The sequence below is a fragment of the Corvus hawaiiensis genome, chromosome 4 (assembly GCF_020740725.1).
Source record: "Corvus hawaiiensis isolate bCorHaw1 chromosome 4, bCorHaw1.pri.cur, whole genome shotgun sequence".
In the NCBI taxonomy this organism is placed as follows: domain Eukaryota; kingdom Metazoa; phylum Chordata; class Aves; order Passeriformes; family Corvidae; genus Corvus; species Corvus hawaiiensis.
This window is the reverse complement of record NC_063216.1, coordinates 78232142-78251854: the sequence shown is the minus strand read 5'-3', so window position 1 is coordinate 78251854 and position 19713 is coordinate 78232142. Positions and strand designations below refer to the sequence as shown.

At 46.9% G+C, this 19713-nt stretch overlaps 1 protein-coding gene across 3 annotated transcripts in view; it reads right to left on the bottom strand.

Moving 5' to 3' along the window:
• Window positions 1–19713, bottom strand: part of EXOC4 (exocyst complex component 4) — a 292928-nt gene that overhangs the window by 63899 nt on the left and 209316 nt on the right. For all 3 annotated transcript variants that reach the window (XM_048301012.1, XM_048301013.1, XM_048301015.1), the window contains one exon: window positions 16795–17014. In XM_048301012.1, coding sequence (XP_048156969.1) covers window positions 16795–17014 — 220 coding nt within the window. The remainder of the gene's footprint in view (window positions 1–16794; window positions 17015–19713) is intronic.

Below are 19713 nucleotides of genomic sequence, written 5' to 3'. Positions count from 1 at the left end.
GCTGCTCCCAGCCCCAATGTCCAGCCTGGCCTTGGACACTGCCAGGGATCCAGGGGCAGCCCCAGCTGCTCTGGGAATTCCATTCCAGCCCCTGCCCACCCTCCCAGCCAGCAATTCCCAATTCCCAATCTCCCACCCAGCCCTGCCCTCTGGCACTGGGAAGCCATTCCCTGGCTCCTGGCCCTCCATGCCTTGGCCCCAGTCCCTCTGCAGCTCTCCTGGAGCCCCTTTAGGCCCTGCAAGGGGCTCGCAGCTCTCCCTGGAGCCTTCCCTTCTCCAAGTGAGCCCCCTCAGCTCTCCCAGCCCGGCTCCACTTCCCGAATTTCTAATTAAACTGATTCCCTTCCTACAGAATCCCAGAACCTGCCAACCTCTCCCTTCATGGATTTTCACGCAGGACATGGATCCAGCGCCTGGGGTGCAGCTGAGCTCTTCCTCACTGCCCTTAGTGTGAAGTGTGATGGTCACTCCCATCAACTACAGCTCGTTTGTCCCAGCAAAATCTAATTTTGCCACTGTCAGGACAGAAAAATGTGACTGGATAACTCCACTTGGAAAGTTTTTCCAAGGAAAAAATGCTCCACTCAACTGCCTGTTCCATGCTGCCCCAATGACCTGGACTTGTCTCTCATGACACTTGGATGGTATTTGCACAGAGGAAGGTAAAAAACCCTTTCCTTTGTGACCTCCTGAATGCCTGTGACGTCAGAATCCTTTCCCAGCTCCTAATTTTTACGTCATTCCAGCCTTCCCAGGCATCCAGGAGGAGATCCAGCAGATGGGAGCTGAAGCTGGATCCCAGCAGAGCAGAAATGAGCTCCTGTTTTTAACGGAGGGTGACTGACCACAGGAACAGCTTGGTGTGCTGGGTTCTCCATCTCTGACAGGCTCGAAATCAAGCCCAGGTGCTTTCCTGGGAGAGTCACTGCATTCCCAATGGAATTACGGACTTGATGAGGAAATTCCTGGGTGGAAAAACTTTGCTGGCTGATTATGCTGCAGATCTGATGATTTTATTCTGATTTTGAGCTCGAATTCCACAGCAAAAGATGCCCAAGTTACTATTAAAACCCCCCAGCCAGCAAAAGCCCCGTCCCAGGAGCTCTGAGGCTGGAATCTCTACAAGTGGTGGCATTTTCTTCCCCAGCACCAGAGAAGTGAATCTGTCCACCCAAGACACACCAGAAGTGTTCAGATCTCCTGAATTCCCCACAAAATGGGAATTCTCAGCACATGAACTCTTAGCCAGCACCCAGGAGGTTGCCAGAAAGGGGTTGGATCTCCAGCGGGATCATGGTTAAGGTTGGAAAAGACCTCTCAGATCACTGAGTCCAACCATCAGCCATGGTCACCACCAAACCACGTCCCCAGGTGCCACCTCCACGTGTTTTTTGAACACTTTCAGGGATGGGAACTCCATCACTTCCATGGGCAGCTGTTTCAACGCTGGACAATCCAGGAATTCCCTGCCAGGGTGGTCTCACCTCCAAAAATCCCAGCGCCAGGACTGGGAGCATCCTCATGAGGAGATGCCTCTCCATAATCTTCAGTAAATCCCTGATGCCAAGCTGGCTCCTAACCCAGCTTTGTCACAAGCTTAAAAAGCAGGGAACAGAAAAAGGATCGCTTGGACAAGGACTTTCTTTCTTTTATTCCCATTTCACGTGCACTGCAGATGAGCAGGGAAAGGAAAATCTGGTTGGACACAGAGGGAAGTTTGTGACAGTCCCAACTTCCAGGCCCGACTTGAGCCACTGGGATCCTCCTGGAATGCTCCAGCAGCCGCAGCAGAATAAGGAATATCAGTGCCTCGGCAGGGAGATGGACGGGATAATTTAATTGGTCTTTTGTATCTCTCCCTTCTCCAGTCCCGCTGAGTTCTGGAGCTATTATTAAAGGCATTTTTTAAGGTATTTTAATTTACTCCTCCAAATGGATTCCCATCCATTCACTCCCACCAAGTGAATGTTGTCAGGGACATTAGTGGGGTGATAAAATAGCTGCAGCTTCCCGCTGCTTTTAATGTGTTCCATCCACCAGAAAAGTCATTAGCTCTTAGCCTTTAATACACCCTCTGCACTGCTGCACAACTGTTTATCACTTAAAAACGCCACGCTCTCCCTTTATTAATCAATATACATTTGTGCAAGGAAAAGGGACTCACAGCCACTGATTCCAGCCTGGTTTGTGCTGCAGGAGCTGCAAAAACATCCCTGACATTTTCATCCCCGCCCTTGAATATTCCTAGAAGTGGCTTTTACTCAGGTTTTTACACAACTCCCCCAATTACAGGTGAGCTGGTGGCAAGGTGACAAATTTATTTCACCGGTGGTGAGTGGCAGCTTTCCCTCTCCTTTGTCATCCCTGCTCTAGAACATCATTAGCAGCTGCAACACGACACAAATGGGACGTGGAGCATGGAATTAATGATGCTCAGGAGCAGAGAGCTCATTTTTAATAAATGTTTTCATACAGCGGGCCCAGTTTGGAGAATAAAACCCCTCAGTGTTATTTTTATGTGCTCTGAGATCTGTTTTTTTTTTTTCCCAGTCTCAAAGCCCCAGTATTTAAAATATACTTATCTATTAAAAATGTCTTGCTGGAGACGGTGAATAGGAACGTTCAGGTGGAGGAAGGGTGCTCCTGGAAAGAGACAGCGATCACGACAAGAGCAGCTGGATGATGAAAAACCAAAAGAAATTGGGAAAAAATGGATTGAGAAAGGTTTAGAAGGGCTGAGCTCCCAAAAGAAAATGCTGTTGTGTCCCTGGATTGGTGCTGTCCAGTGAGAAAGCTGTAATTATGATCTAAATTCAACAAAATTAATGAAAATGCAAGAGATCACTGGAAAAGAAACGGTGAAATCCAGGAATGACAGGTAAAGGCTTAAAAGGGACCCTGAGCTAAGCCTGGCTGAGCTCCTGGGCTCACAAAGATGTCATTTCACTGAAATTAGCAGCCAATTTGTCAGATTTTGGCATCAGTGTCTAAAAGCCTCATTTGTAGGGGTGCGAGAATGCAGAGAGAGACCAGGCTGATGTCACCAGCGGGTTTTGGTGTAGGGGGATCCCAAAAGGTACTCAAACCTCACCCTTAAACACCAAAATTCACCTTCCAGCATCAAAACTCACATTTCTGTCTCACTCCTCGTTAACCCAACTCTAATTAATGTGATGAAGAAGTCTTTGTTCACCAAAGCAATCCTTGGCAAACAGGGGGAGAGAGCAGAGGCCTTCCTATGGATCCATCCCTCCGAGGCATCCCAAAGAATATCAAAACTCGCAGTTAAATTCACTGTATTATTTTCCGTAGCTGGATTTTATGCAGGTTTAAGGCTGGTCTTAAATTTAAAGGAAAAAATATTTCCAAAGGGAATTTCCACCCCAATTTCCACCCAAGAGGCCAGAGGTGGCCAGAGGGTGGCAATTTGATTCTTCAGGTGTTTCTAATTTAGGTTTCTCTCAAAAGAATGGGCAAAATTTAGAGTTTCCCACATTTCCATTAGAACATTCCAGGGATGGAATGCTATTTATAGACAAATCCAGTGGAATTGTCTATAAATAAAGGCGAGGAATTGGTTAGGAAAAGGACAGGAAGGAGAACATTTTCCTCTCAGATCATTCATTCAGCAGGACCTGAATTTCAATATTTTATTGCACAGGCCAGTGCTGGAACCACTGAACTCCATGACAAGCAAGACACTGGAATTCCCAATCTCCACCTCCTTTGATTCCAAAGGATTTGAAATAAATCCAGTGCTGGGATGGAGAAACCCCAATGCAAGTCAGCAAGGAGGCGTCTCCCAAGCATCTCCAGACAGAACCTGGGCAGAGCTGAGGGCTCCTCCCAGGAAGGACTCAAAAAGCAAAACCACTTGGAAATGGGAGGTGATGGACTCAAGGTCTCCACTCAAGAACAGAACCCAAATATCTGAGATCTGTTTTTTTTTTTTAAGTTTAATTTACTGGAAGCCTTGGCATTATGCAGAGTTTCCCAAGCTGGAAGCTACGAAAAGAGAATCGTCTCATGTTCTGAAAAATGAAGCAGAGGATTGAAAAAAAAAAATCTTCCACTCCACTTACTCTCTTGGTTTACTTCTTTTTTTTTGCATTTACAAAAAAACCTCAAAATTGCAAATTTTGCATTTCTGCATCATGGCACGAGCAGGGGTCAAATTGACCAACTGAAGGGTGATGCAGGGGGTCTGTGCACATCCCAAAAGGGAAAATCCAGCCTGAAGTGCTGCCCCCAAAAAGCACAGACAGGAGAAAACTCAGGGAAGCTGCACGTGCCAGCATCCCTTGTGATTTATTCAATAAATTCAGCCTTGTGCTCTCCACATCAAAGACCGAGGAGATCACAGCTCTGTCCCTGGATGTCTCCAAAGGATTATCTGGAAATTCCTCATGCGTGGAGGCTGCTCCCAGGATCTGACAGCTCGTGTTAACATTGCATTCATCAAACCACAGTGACCACCCCGAAGCCCCGGAGACTTGGGAATGACAAACTCGGCAACACCAGCCTTTGATTCCTGCCAGGAGAAGCCGGAATGACAACGAGATCCGTGGGCTTGGAGCTAAACGGAAACATTTTTAACCCACTGTTTTCTCCTTCTTTTGGCTCTTCTTGACTCAAACCCCACCAGGTCCAAGGGTGGGGCCATTCCTGAAGGAAGAAGATTCCAAGGAGGAGCCATGGTGTGGGGATGAGAGCTGTAGTCATGTATCCCAATTTCTGGAAGTAGAGATGGATTTGGAAAATGCCAGAGGCCTGCAGGGCACTTTCCCTTTCAGAATGACCTTCTCCACTGGGAAAGCTGGGCCCCACCGGTTTAAGACAGCGTGGGAATGGCACCACTTGGATCTGTGGTGGAGTCTCATCCCTGGAGGTGTCCAAGAAGGCCTGGATACGGCACACTCTGAGCTCTGGGCTGGGGACAAGGTGGGGATCGGTCACAGGTTGGACTTGATGGTCTTGGAGGGCTTTTCCAACCTCAGGGATCCTGGGATTCTGTGACTGGCAGGGAATCTCATAGATTGGACACAGACACCACCAAGGCAAACCCAGAATGGTTTGGGTTGGAAGGAACCTTAAAGTCCATCCCATCCCACCCCTGCCACGGGCAGGGACACCTCCCACTGTCCCAGGCTGCTCCAAGCCCCAGTGTCCAGCCTGGCCTTGGACAACTCTAGGGATCCAGGGGCAGCCCCAGCTGCTCTGGGAATTCCAGCCCAGCCCCTCCCCACCCTCCCAGCCAGCAATTCCCAATTCCCAATCTCCCATCCAGCCCTGCCCTCTGGCACTGGGAAGCCATTCCCTGGCTCCTGTCTCTCCAGGCCCTTGTAGTACAGATAAATCTTGAATCACACACCAAGGACACCTTTGCTTCCCTCAGATCCCAACTATTTTTATCACAATTTTCCCAAAGGCTTGTCCATTAATCCAAAAAACCAAACCAAAACAAAGCAAAAATTATTCAGCTGCACTTCACAGTTTCGCACACTAAGCACTGAGTATTTCCACGCCTTTAACTCCTGGCAAGGAGTAAAAATAACTAAAGGGACTACTCAGCAATTTAGCAACCACCTGCTCCTAACTCAGGATTTCTGTTGTCCCAAAGCCCCACGCGACGGCAAAAATCTGCTCCCAATATCCAGCAGAAGGGCAGCATGGAAAAGAAGTTGTCTTTTTCCCAAAAAAAACACATGTTAGGAGGAAAAAAGAATAAAACATCAAATTGGGAAGCGAAAAACCCACTGGGTCAGCTCGTTGTGGGAGATGTCTGATAACGGCGGCGCTGCCATTGTTCAATCCCTGGCTGGTGCCATTAACGAGCGATCCCGCTCAGAAAACGGCCTGGATGAGGCCATGGATCTTCCCTTCCCACGTGGAACTTGTGCATCATTTCCTGCCAGAGCCACCTCCCCTTCCCAGCAGCCAGAGCATCTCCAAGAGGCCTCCCAGGCATTATGGATGGTGGGGAAGGAGCGCTTCGTTTCATCGCCCGTTGTTTTCCCGGTGCTAACGACGCTCCGGAGATTGCCCTGTGGATAAATCCATGCAGGCACTCAGTGGGAAGGCGAGGGAGCCAAACTTGGCATGGATGGAGCCATCCACACAAAACATTCATCTATTAACCAAACGGCAGCGCTTCCAAACCCAGCGGGGTCACGGCGGAGCCCTGCTGGGAAACAGGAATTAACTCGGAGCGGAGATCGTTTGTCTCTGGAATGTTGTCATATTCGCTGTCATATTCGTGGGTGAATTCCAGGCTTTCCTGGGAAGGCAGGTGGCACTCAAGATCACTCATGGGAGAGGCCTTGGAATGCAAAGAGAGCTGAGGAGAAACTCATCTCGCCCGGATGGAATGGGGGGAATTAATCTCTGATGCTGTTGCAATTAACGGCAGCAAATTTCACTCAGTTTCACACAGAAGGAGAAAACTGGAGTAGCTCAGTTACTACCAGGATACTACTCAGTTACTACCAGGCTACTACTCAGTTACTCAGGCTTGTGTTTCATTCCTATGTAGAAAAAACATTTCTCATCTTACCCAGAGAAAAACGACGGCCGGGCCTGATGGGTAACATGCATCAAACAGCAGAAGTGTTGGAGAAATGGGATAATCATCCCACTGGGCAGGAAACAGACAATTTGGGGCCATCACTGGGCAAAAAAAAAAGGGAATTTTTGGGGAGGAAAGAGGAATTTTAAATATTCAGCGGTTGCTGCAACACGTGGTGGGATCTGTATTTACACATCTTCCCCTTCAGCAGCACAAAAAGGCTGAGGGATGTGGCTATACACACCAACCTCCCAAAGGAATTTCCTGAACTCCCTCCAAGTGAAGAGCCAATTAAATACCCTTCAGGAATTAATTTCTTTTTGGCCAAACTGCTTTCACAAGCTCCTGTCCCTCAGCAGAATCACGGCAGCTGCACAGAGCACCCTGTGTGAAAAGGGAGGGTTTTTCACCCCCAGACATACAAATCCCATCCTCACTCCCATGTCCCACTCACCCGGGAGTCATTCCCTCACCAGCAGGGATTCAGGAATTCAGAGGCAGAGGGAGTTTTCTGGGAGACCTCAGGGAACAAAAGTGAGGTCAAATGCTCGAGGTGATGCTGAGTGGTTCAGTTCCCACAAAAAGAAAGCGCTCCTGGCTGCTGGATCCCGAGTCCAGCACTCAGATCCACTTGGGAATGCTGGGAACGGGCCAAATCCTGCTCTTTGCCCTCCTGAGCCAAGGACAATCCAGTGAGTAACCGTGGAGTAAACCCTGCCTAAAAGAGGGGAGGGTTTCACCCTGAGCTGTGACCCCACCCTGAACCAATTTATCAAAACCACCCGAGCAAAACGGCCCTGATTTTACTGACAGCAAAAAGGGCCCAGAGGGTCAGTGGAAAACACCATTTTATGGACCAATTCCACCACCTTTAGCTAAATATTTGAATATTTACCCCACCACCCATTGAACAATTTGCTGCACCTCCACTGGAAGGCGGCAGAAAAGAGATTTGAGCGTTTCCCTGCAATAAGCTGGGAGCACAAACCAGAGTCTGAAATGCTCTCACGTTTTGTTCCTCCAGCAGCTCTCTAAAATTGACTGAAAAAGCAATTACAGCGTTCCAGTTTTCTCCTCTATTTTCATTTTCCTTTCCTGAGATACACAAAAATAAACCAGGAAGGATGCTGGAGGCTCCACCAGATCGTAAACTGGTGGGGAAGCTGGGAGAGAGGGGATATGGGCAGTTAAATTGATGGAAAAGATCCCCAAAGTGCGAAAATACTTTAAAGTCTCACCTGTCTGCTACTTTTACCATGATAGAGGTGCTTAAAAATGGGCATTATCATGCAATTAAATAAAAAAATAATGAGGGGGTGTGAAATAAATTGCAATAAATGACTTTAAATTTAATTATTGCAGAACAATGTGTTCAGAACATCAACCAAAACCACACAGCTCCTTTTTGAGAGCAACATTTGCAACCTCAAATCAGCTGGAAAAGAAAAGCAACCCCCTGAACAACAACCTCAGCTCTCAACCTGCCCCCTCCTGTGCTGCCATGAACTTTCCAACTGGATGTTCCCTAAATTCCTTTCCATTCCTCTGGAGTCCAGGATGAAAGAAAAAAAAAGGGTTGTCTCACAACCTGGACCTCTTAAAAAAGGTGAATCCCCAAATTAAATCAATGGAAAGGGCTGGAATTGAAGCTCTGGTGCCTCCGGGCCACCACTCGCTGCCTGTGGTGTCATTTATTGATTTCCAGTATCATTATTTCAGGACTTTCATGGCTTTTTAAGGCATGGAAATTCCTCCTCTGGCCAGGCAGGTCATTCCCACCTTCATTCCAACCTCTCCTGAAGCTTTGTGCTGCCACCAACCTGCAGGGAATGACCCAACTACAGAAGGCAAATAGGGAATAACCCGTAAGAATCCTTCAACTACGTCACGGCTGCAAGTTAGAATCAGTCACCGGGGGGTTTTAGGGAATGAATATTCTTATTTATATTCTTAACATAAATAAATAAGATTAAACATATGAATTTGAGATGATTTTTGGAAGACTTTGTGCTTGCCACAAATCTGAGCCCTGCCCAAAACTTTTCCTCCTTGATCCATGTCTAAAGGACTTGGAGCATGAACTTGGAGCAAATTATTCCAGGATTTTGCCTTCTCAGCTCCATTAGGGCAATTCCTTGATTTTTTTTTTTAATGTTGTAACCCCATGTCAGACCAACATTCTGCAAAACAAAAGTGCAGGTGCTGTTCAACCCCTTCATCTCTTCAAGGCTGGATTGTTTCATGTTCAGGAGCTCAGTTATTCCCATTATTTCCAACAAGGGGTTTATTTGGGATCTCACACCTTTGCAGGCAACCAAAAGCCTGAACATTTCAATTCCTGGGCTAAACTTTTCCTCACTGCCAAATCAACATTTGGACTTGACTCAGCCCTTATCACTGGGTCATGACACAGAAACCTCAAAATGCTTTTAAACCACACAGGAAATTCCTTTCAATTAAAGCTGATTTTCTTAGCTTCATTAACGAGCCACAAGTGTTGCCAAATTAATTTGAAGAGCCTAAAGACCAAGTAAAGCCTTGACACCCTCTGGTTACTTGCTGGTTTCAACTCAACAGATGATAGATCCTGCCTGCCTGAGGGAATTTGTCATGGATATTCATGGATTTGTTATTACTGTCATTATTATTATTATTATTATTAATATAATTTATATCATTATTATCATTATTATCTTTGCTACTCTTCCCAGAGTTTCTCTGGAGATGAAACCCAGATGATGTTCTGGCAGCTCCTGAGGGGTGTGATTGGCTTGACAAACCAGCAAACACAAAATTCCTCAGGAAGAACAAGGAATCAAATCCAAATCCCTCCAAACCCCAGTATTTTGACACAGATTAATTCCTTCTAATATTGCTTTATCAGAAGGAATTCATCTGAGTGTCAGAACATTGCTCTGAACCCAACAGGAGTCCAACGTGCCAAGTTAAGGGATGGATGCTCCTTGAACCTGGGAATGGGAAAATTGGCTTTAAATGGAGCAGAAGTCACCTGGAAGCAGCTTTGTTTTGAAAGGGTCTCTTCAATGACATCCCCAATCTGGGAATGGGTTTTTTCCAAACATTTCTCCCAATCCCAAAGAATCTGCAGGAGCAGCTGTGACCCCACAGCTCCATTTTCCTGCGCCACCCACTGGAATCCAACACCATTCCTGCTTTTCAGCCAGGAAATATTCTTCAGGTGACTCTAAGAAGACCCAAAGCACACACAAGAGTTTTTCTTTTCAGGTCCATGACTAGACCAGCACCTGGAGCTCTAAAACCTCAGCTCCTGCACATTTTGGCAGTTCATATTCCAGGAAAATGGGTCATGGAATCCCAGACTGGTTTGGGTTGGAAGGGAACTTCAAGACCACCCAGTTCCACCCCATTGCCATGGGCAGGGACACCTCCCACTGCTCCAGGCTGCTCCAAGCTGGCCTTGGACACTTCCAGGCATGGAGCATCCCCAACATCTCTTTGCTAATTGGGAGAACAGGGATTAATAATATTTTTCATTTTGTGACAGAAAACAACAGAGTGGGAATTAAACAGGGAACGCCCAAAGCGGGTTCAACCTGTCCCTCACAGCGTTCCTGACACGACCCTTAAAGGAGAAAAAAGAGAGTTAAACAGAGAATCCTCAGTGCCTTGGGCTAAAAGCATCCTGGGGCTCCCCTGGAGGCTGGAATATTTTGTTTGCTTCTTTTCCAGGCTTGTTTTTCTTTTAACTGTGTGTGACTCCCAAGGTTACTGAGGGATGTTGTTCACTCAGTGAGGAGTGGGATGCAGCCGAGTGACCAGATCTCCTTCTGTCCTTTCCTGTTCCAAATGCCTGACATTATTTAGACCATTTTTAGGGCCAATGGGATGGATCTCATCTCCCTCCCACTGAAAGAAATCTGCTGCTACTCCAGTGACTTCGAGGTCAGGTGAGATCCAAATTGAGATTCCATTTCCACACATCCAATGCCTGTCAGTCCTCTCCTCCTTCACCTTTTCCAGCAGCCAGTAATCAGCACCTAATTAATTAAAACAGCCCTGGACAGGGCTCTCCCGTAGAGTTGTAGCATTTCCTCGATTTTCACACCCTGGAGCAGTTTTCTTTACAGGCACAAAGTCTTCAAATATTTTAATTAAACAGCCCATCCCAATGGTTTGAATTCCCCAGGAAATCCTGGATCAGCCCCAGGATGACCAGACCTGGTACCCTCCAACAGTGAGAGGGAAAAGTTTTTCCCTTCTCCACAGTGCAGCTCCCACAAAGCAAAAATCCCAGCACAAAAGCAGATCATTTTCAAAAAAACAAATCACAATTCTGACAGCTTTGTGCGTGCAAGGGAAACTGTAATTTTATTTTATTTTATTTTATTTCATTTTATTTTATTTAAATGGAAAGGGTCTATTTATAAATTAGAACCAAGAGGGGAAACTTTTCATTTACTGCTTTCCCTCGGTTCTTTCAGATGTAAATTTGAGTGCTATGAACCTTCCAGCTGCAAAGTTTATCCACTTCAGCAGGAAGATTCCAGAGGCAGGGAGCAAACGCACGGTGCCAGGAGGAATATTTCAATGGAATGGCAGCATCCCTGCACTGTTGCTCATTTTTTAATTCTCCTGTTGACAAGTCCCTGCCTCCAAAATCCCAACTACTCCCACTGAACGCTGCTTGTCAGGAAGGGGCAGCCCCTGCCACACACAAAAAAAAAGAGCTTTACACCTTCCCTTTCAACAATAGATTAATGTCTCTTTTGTTCTCCGAGAGAGCCGGGTGTCATATTTCAAAACGTGCTTTTAAGCCAGGTATAATTAAAGCTCTTCGAGAGGAGGGAGGCAGAGAAATGAGCAGCCAAAGGAGTAATAAAGGCATTTTACAGGGTGCATGAGCTGGAAGGTGCCTCATCCCTCCCTCTCACCACACAGCTACAATTACATTCCACGGTGCGGGAGGGAAAAAGAAAAAAAAAAAAAAAGAAAAAAAAAAGAAAGTAATTATAAAAATGAACTTTTCCTCGAAAAATGAGCACGTCGCCAAAGGATTGCTGCTTTGAACAGCGCAGCGCTTCAAAAGGAGGATGAATTAGTGCTGACAACTCAATAAAGTAGCCATCAATTATTCAAAATGTGATGGCTCTTCTCACGCAGCACTTGTGATTAGGAAAACATTTCAAAAGCTGGAAATGAGAGTTATTCTTCCTCAATGAAATGGGCTTCAAAATGTGAGCGAAGAGAAGTAATGGGACTTTGGAGGAGCCTGGCAAGAACACGGGGAAGTTTCTTCTCTTGGTGCCATCCATCAAATGCTTCACCTGAGACTGTTCCAGGCTGGATTTGGGATTTATGGAGCAAAACAAGCAGAGGGAAAGGAAAAATACGTGTGATGTGAGAGGGGGACACAACCTTCAGCTGATGGGTGCAGAGAGCCCAGCCCAACCAGGCCCCAAATTAAACCATTGGTGTGTTTTGAAAAAGCAAATATTCAACTTTCCTAGGGAAAAGAAAGTTACGGAAGAACCAGGTTTCCCAGAGAAGTTTGTGGAAGTTTTTGATGTCCCAGGCCTGGAAGTGGCCAAGGCCAGGGCTTGGAGCAACCTGGGATAGTGGAAGGTGGCCCTGCCCATGGCAGGGGGTGGAGTTGGATGGGTTTGAAGGTCCTTTCCAATTCAAACCATTCTGGGATTCCATGAAAGAAATTCCTGGAGGAATGTTGGTGATGGAGCAACACAGGTTCCTTCAAATGAAGTTTATCAGACTTTGCCTTTCCAGGCGCTGGATGCTCCTCCTGGAACTGCAGCTCCTCCATCACCGAAACAACCCCAGTGAAGGCAAAGCACTGGTTTAAAATTGCTGAAATCCTGGAAAAAAAGGAGCTGGAGGAAAAATGGAAAACTGGGGGAGTGTCACTCCTGTGGCAGCTGGATCTGTGACTTCACACTGGATTTTCAGCAGCACCCTTGGGCTGAGGAGAAGCTGCTCTGCCTCAGCATGGCAGGGCCCTGCTCTCCTGCCAGGGATCCTTAATGAGTTTGCAAATGAGGAATGTGCAGCTGGGGCTTTAAACAAGGAGGGTGGCCAGGCTGAAAGGTCGCTCCTCTGGCCAGGGAGGTAGCAGGGGCTGGGTCTGACACCAGCCCTGTGAGGCAAAATGAGGATTTATGAGAGCAATAGTGCTGCTGAGGGAGCCTGGCAGGGCTCTTTGGGTAATTAAAATAATCAATCAAGGCCTGGGATGGAGGCTGGGGGCAGATCCGTGTGGTTTGCTCTCAATTTCTGAGGAAAAACTGACAGCTAGAGGGAAAAAATGAAAATAAAGTAAATTACAAGGAAGTTTTAGTGGTTTTAAGGGTTGAGTGAGTAGTCAAACCAGCGCTGAAAAGCAGCGGCACAGGCCAGGGTGAGGGTGAGGTCCCTTCATGGAATCCCAGAATGGTTTGGGTTGGAAGAGACCTTAAAGCCCATCCCATCCCACCCCTGCCACGGGCAGGGACACCTCCCACCATCCCAGGCTGCTCCAGCCCCAATGTCCAGCCTGGCCTTGGACACTGCCAGGGATCCAGGGGCAGCCCCAGCTGCTCTGGGAATTCCATTCTAGGGCCTTCCCACCCTCACAGGGGAGAACATGGCAGACTCTTGCTGAGGTGAACAAAACAGGTTGGTGGCCTCAGGTGGGACCAGGATCAACATTTTGCACCCAACTCTCAGTGGAAATGCTCAAGGCCAGGTTGGATGGGGCTTGGAGAAATCTGGGATAGTGGAAGGTGTCCGTGCTCACGGCAGTGGGGCTGGACTGGAAGGCCTTTAAAGGTCCCTTCTAACCCTTTAAAAGTCCCTTTCAACCCAAAATATTCCACAATTGAATGATTCAGCACTGAGCAAACGAGGGTTATCCAGTTCCTGACCAACTCCAACTCACGACACGGAAGAGGCATCCAGTGATTTCAGGGATTAATGGGATCCAGAGGCCTCAAACACGGGGCTGTTCCCTCCAGGTCGAACATGACTCACATCTGTGGGCTGGTTTGTGAAGCGTGACTTTGCTTCTTTGCTTTTGCAGATCTGAAGAGGACGAAAATAATTCTGCCTGCGAGGGGCACTGCCTGAAAATGTCCACATGCAACTCCCCTGCCCTGGGATGCACTGAACGTGCAAGTGAAACTCGACTTTTTGAAATAAATTGAAGCCCTGACGCTCCACCTAAAGGGATTGCTTTTGTACAGCTCAGAACTCCCCGGTGGAGAACTCACACATCTGCAGCTGACTTATACAGGAGCCTTCTGAAAGCTTCCACAAAAGGCAGGAACTGCACTAAACGTTCCCCCCGGAGGAAAAATTATCTGAAGAAATATTGGAAGCAACAGGGAGAGTCAGACTCCCACCGAGAGATAATTCTGTCTCTCGTTTTTAGTTGGAAAAGAAGATTTAGCACAAATTCTGCAGTCGGTGGGTTTTACCCTCTTGACATGAAAAATATAAATAAGAGCTGAAAACATCTTGGTTGTAACACCACGCCACTGCAAAAAAAAATTTGAAATATGAGGCTCAGAACCATTAAAACTGCTTTAAAATTATCCTTGAATGGGAAAAACCCCAATTGATCAGCCATGCCTGCTCCTTAATGGATGCTGCTGGCTGGGAGCCAGCCTGGAAAGACAATTAATTTGTTTACACTAATAAATAATAACATCCAGCCTCCATCAAAGCGTGGAGCCATCAGCCCTGGTGAGCCACCGAAAGCTGCTGGCTGGGACCATCCTTCTCCTTAATAACCACTTGTCTGACGGGGAGAAAACATTCCAGAAGCTCCCAGGGATGTCTCCTTGGAAAGTCACAAGTGAGTGATTCCATGCATGGAGTGGGTGCTGTGGGAATTGGCTCCAGCAAGTTGTTATCCTGAAAAACAGCTGCACACCCTGACTTTTTAAGGAGGTTTTTTTTTGGGGGATTTTTAGCCGCTGGAGTTTGGCCAGAAAAATATCAGGAGCATCATGGACACAATGCTGAGGTAAGAAACAACAGAGGCTTTAAAGGAAAGGAAAAATCCCACTGTGCTGCTCCAGAGTGAAGCAATTTGTATTTTTTTGGAGATGGAGCAACAGGTTTTTAAGGCCAGTGACCAGCTGGGTGGAAAGATTTATCACCTCATTGAGAACCCTACAAGAACAGCCTGTAAGGAGCTGTCCAGGCACTTGTAGCCCAATTTAGGATCGATTTAAACAATTACAGCCTGAAATTTAATGCTGAATAATTTTGAGACAAATGAGTTTCACGGTGATTCAGTCGCTCTGGAAAGGAAAAGAGTTTCAAGTGTTTTACATTTGAGGAGGGAAGAATGGAAAACGAGGCCGCGCTCCGGTAAAATGGAATATTTAGAGAGGACAATTTTTTTAAAGGATAATCTTAACAGCAATGGATGATTCATCCGTGAGGACACGATGCTGGAAAATCTCTTATCTCCCAACTAGTTCAGCTCAAACATGTGCTGATAGTGATCCCAAAGCAGCTTTATCAGCCCGAGCAGTGGGGGCTGATAATTCCCGAGTCGTGTTCGAATCACAGCTGCAGAACCTTCAGAGAGATCTTTGGGATAGCAAAGAGTGGGATGGTTAAAGCAGGAACCCATGAACCAGGCAGGAAAAAGCTGGGGGAGAGCTTAATTCACCACGTTTCCATCATATCCATGAGGTGACGGGGGCAAAGACTCCAGGCTCCAGCCCTGTCATGCAGAAATAGCCTTTTTTTTTTCCCCCCTTTAATGGAAAATCCATAGGATTATTTTAGGGAGCTATTTGGATGAGTTGGTTCAAAGAGGCAGCAATTTTTCTTCTCTTTTCAGAGAATTACCCTTCTCTAATGTCAGGAACAAGGAGACCTCCTGACCACACACAGTTTGACCAAGAATAATTCCAGTTCAAAACGATTTCCATCCATCATGAGAAACAAACTGTAGCAACTGGACGAGAAAATTCCAAGCCATTCTGTCTCTTCAACCCCTAACGAACTTTAAGGAGATATATTGATATTAAAGAACACATTTTCATGTGAAATGAAGCCACGAGCCACAAAAAATACTTCATCCATTTTAAGGCTGGTAAAGCTTGGGAAGGAAACAATCCAGGGATTCTGTGCAGTTCCAAAACATTTCAACTCCTGGACAGAGACTTTTGGCCCCTTTCTAAAGAAGCTGGGACTTCTGGAAATGCTCTTCTGGAATCTGATTTTGCTTTGGCTCTGAAAGGACCATCCCACCCCTGCTGCACCCAGACAGGCACAGAGTCAGTGACCATTAATCCATCAAAAATCCTAGAAATGATAACAATAATCACAGTTACTCCTACTGCTGTATTATAATATCCCTGTGTTTTACAGCTCTACACTGGGACAGAAAATGGCCACATAAACCTTGGGATAAAGGTGTTGCTTCCTAAGGATTCTCCAAGTGTTATTCATCCCTGACAAGAGGGTTTCACAGGAAAGAGGGAATTACTTTAAAGGATTAAAAGAGTTTGACAAGAACTCAGTTCATGGCAAGAGTCAGTTCATTCCTTTCAGTCCAAGGCAACACATGAAATTCAGAATTTTAGGGTGGGATTCCACACTCTCCTGTTCTCCACGGAGCTGGGATGAGGACTTGTTGCTTTTATCCCTGTTCCACACTCACAAAGGTGTTTCAAAGACTTCTCCTACACACACTCCATCTCCAACCCAAATCCCTCCCATCTTTTTCTGATGGAGGGAGCCGTGGGGCTCCACATCCATCACCAACAGGGCTTGGGGGGATCAGATCCCATCCCTGCTCCTCCTGGGAGCTTGGAATGTGTATTTATCCTGATTGCACGGCTCTGTGACTGGAAGGTGTCCCCAGAACTTCTAAAGGAGACACACACAAAAATCTTCCCAATCTCCCACCCAGCCCTGCCCTCTGGCACTGGGAAGCCATTCCCTGGCTCCTGTCCCTCCAGGCCTTGGCCCCAGTCCCTCTGCAGCTCTCCTGGAGCCCCTTTAGGCCCTGCCAGGGGCTCTCAGCTCTCCCTGGATCCTTCCCTTCTCCAGGGGAACATTCCCAGCTCCCCCAGCCTGGCTCCAGAGCAGAAGGGCTCCAGCCCTGGGAGAATCTTTATGACCTCCCCTGGACCTGTTCCAGCAGCTCCATGTTCTTCCTTATTGGACACACAACCAGGTCCTGGCTGGACATGGACAACCAGGAATGTCCTGAGTGGTCACTCAGCTCCTACCTGCAGCAGAGGCCTCTGCACTCCCAGGATCTTCATGGTGTCGGCGTTGGCCAAGATTTTCAGTGGATCCGACGCTTTGGTGACGCCTTCGATCTCTTTGTTGATCTCGGCCAGGACCTGGTTGAGGAAGATGTTCTTGATGTACATGGTGAGGAACTCGCGGAGCGGGCACTGCTTGGCTGGGCCCAGCTCCATGGCGTACTCGATCTCTTGGATAAACCTGGAAAACAGAGAGGGGAAGAATAAATTGGAGTTAAACCATGCAGATCCTTTGGATTTTTTAGTGCCGCCTTTGCCATTCCAACGTTTCAGAGCTGAGCGCCGGCAGGGTGGGAACGACCACGGACTGTCCCAGCTTGAGGAATGAAGAGGAGAAAAGGTCCACAAGGTAGTTTTAGAGGAAAAAAAAGATAAAATACAAACAGTTGGTGAGATGAAGACTAAATTGCTGGAGAAGAACAGATAAAATGAGAGAAAATCCCTATCCCAGGCACAATTCCTGTTTATTTGTCCAAAAAAAAATTGGCTTTTCCATTTGGGACATGCTGGGAAGATGTCCTTATAAAAACAACATCACCATTAAAAAAATGAAGATGCCACAAATCCCTTTGAAAAGCCAAACTTCCTCCTGGGCACGGTCACTTGATTCCCACAGGTGGGTTTCTCATCTCTAAACTGAACTGCAGAATATTCCAGCTCAAAATCCAGAGAAAACATGGAAAAAAGCAGTGTCTGTGCACGATGCCATTATCCTCCTGCATTATGGAGGTCTGTGTTATGGTGTATTTTTATCACCCTTTATTGTTCCATCCCAGGATCCCATTCCTGCGCACGCAGAGCAGCAGGACGATTCTGGGAATGTTTCAACACCAAATGTTTGCCATCTCCTGCAAAATCTCTTTATTTCTGTGCTGCCATCTGGTTACCAGCGAGGAGTTTTCTTCCCGAAATTACCTCGTCATGTCCTTAACTACATCTGAGGCAGTGGAATTGGTATTCCTTTCAAAAGAATTAGGGACTGAGTATCAGGAGCCAAAAAGGATTGAGACACGCTGTCCGGAGTTGTGCCGAGGGAGGCTTAGGTTGGATATTAGGAAAAAATTATGCAGTGGAAAGTGGTCAGGAAGTGGAGCAGGCTGACAGGGAAGTGTGGAGTCACCATCCCTGACAAAAAACATGGATGTGGCACTTAGGACATGGTTTGGTAGTGAACAGTGACTGGATTTGATGATCTTAGAGGTCTTTTCCAACCTCACGGAGTCTATGATCTGTTCCTTAGCACTGACCCTATTCCCAAACCCTTCACCGAGATCTGCTTCATTATCTTTCATTTTCTACCTCCATGTTCCTCACTCCAGAGGAGGCACTTCCCTTCCCAGCACTGACTGAGGAGCCAATTCCCATGGATGATTTCTTTCCAATCTGAGCTGTTTTCTCCCTAAATCCTCTCCCTGTTGACTCCATGGGTCTGGAGTGACACATTCGGACAACGCAGCTTCCGTGGGCGGATCCCTTGGGAGTTCAGTTGGAAGATTGTTTCTCCAAGGAGAGATGTTGCAGGGAGGGGATCACTGAGCCTGGCAGATTTATTCCCTGGATTTCACAGGGTGAGAATGGGAATCAGCTTTGTAAAAGGGGGAAACAGCGGAGTTGTCTGGAAAGAGAGCAGAGACTCCACGGAGCTGATCCCGGAAATACCAGGGCTGATGTCACCAGCTCTGAGTGCCACCACTCATGTCCTAAAGGGGACGTTGTCAGGGTTGATGGGACTGTGTCAAACTCACTCATTGAGTCCTTTTACGGCTGCCAGTAAATCTCTCACTCTTCCTTTTTATGTTTATTTACAGAGCACAAAACTCCCCAGAAAGTGAATTTTACTATTAAACCCCATTCCGGTGGGTCAGGAGCAACACAGGAGCTTGAACTGGGAATGAGCATTGTCCAGTGAAGTGACAGGGACAACTTTTAAACACTTTTAAAGTCCAGAAAATGCTTTAAAATGGCTAAACCAAGTAAAAGAAGCCTTTTAGAGGGAGAATGACCACACGCAAACCATCAGAGCTCAGATGTGCTGACCTACAATGGGAGTGGCAACTCCTCATCCCACATCCTGAGGGTGACCCCGAGTGTCTCCTGCACCACAGACTAAAGGTCAGTGCTGGAAAATGGTGCCATCAAGAATTTTTGTTTCCCAGTGCCTGGCATTAATCACCATCCCAGATCTCTCCTAAAGACGCGTGCCTTCACCTCCGGAAAACTTCTCCTTGATTGTGGTTGATGTATCCTGTTAAGTTTTAACATCTCGACATGGACAAGACGAGAGTGGTTCACCTGATGCTGCTCAGGATCAAACCATATCCCTGTTTTCCTTGATAGGAACCATAAAATAATCATGGATTATGAGTGAGCTGCCAGACAGCAGTGACTGAGAGAGGATTTTGTGAGTGCTCAGCATCGTTTGTGATAAAGAACAAATGCTCAGGAGCTTAGGAAGCAGATCTCAACTCGATAGCAGCAGGAAGTTATTAGACTGAAGCCGTGCACGGCACGGAGAACGGGAGGATACGGATGGGAGACCTTCAGCCGGGATGTTCAAGGATAGTTCGATGAAATGATTATGGGAATGGAAACCAGTGAAGTCTTCATTTAATCCAAGGGTCTCTGCCGAGGGAAATGGAAGCAGAGAAAAGGTAAAGAAAAATGAAATATGGATGTCAGAGTGTGGCTTACAGCCAGGAATGGCCCGGGAGTTCCTGGATTTGATAATCCAGTGGGATAAATTGATTTTTACAGCCTCAGAGGACAACTGGGATCCCACTTGCTGGGATCTGCTGTGGTTCAGAGATGACCTCCCCATGTTTCCAGCAGCCAGGATGGGTCCCACACTGCTCTGCACCCGAGGCAGCCACTCTGGAGCTC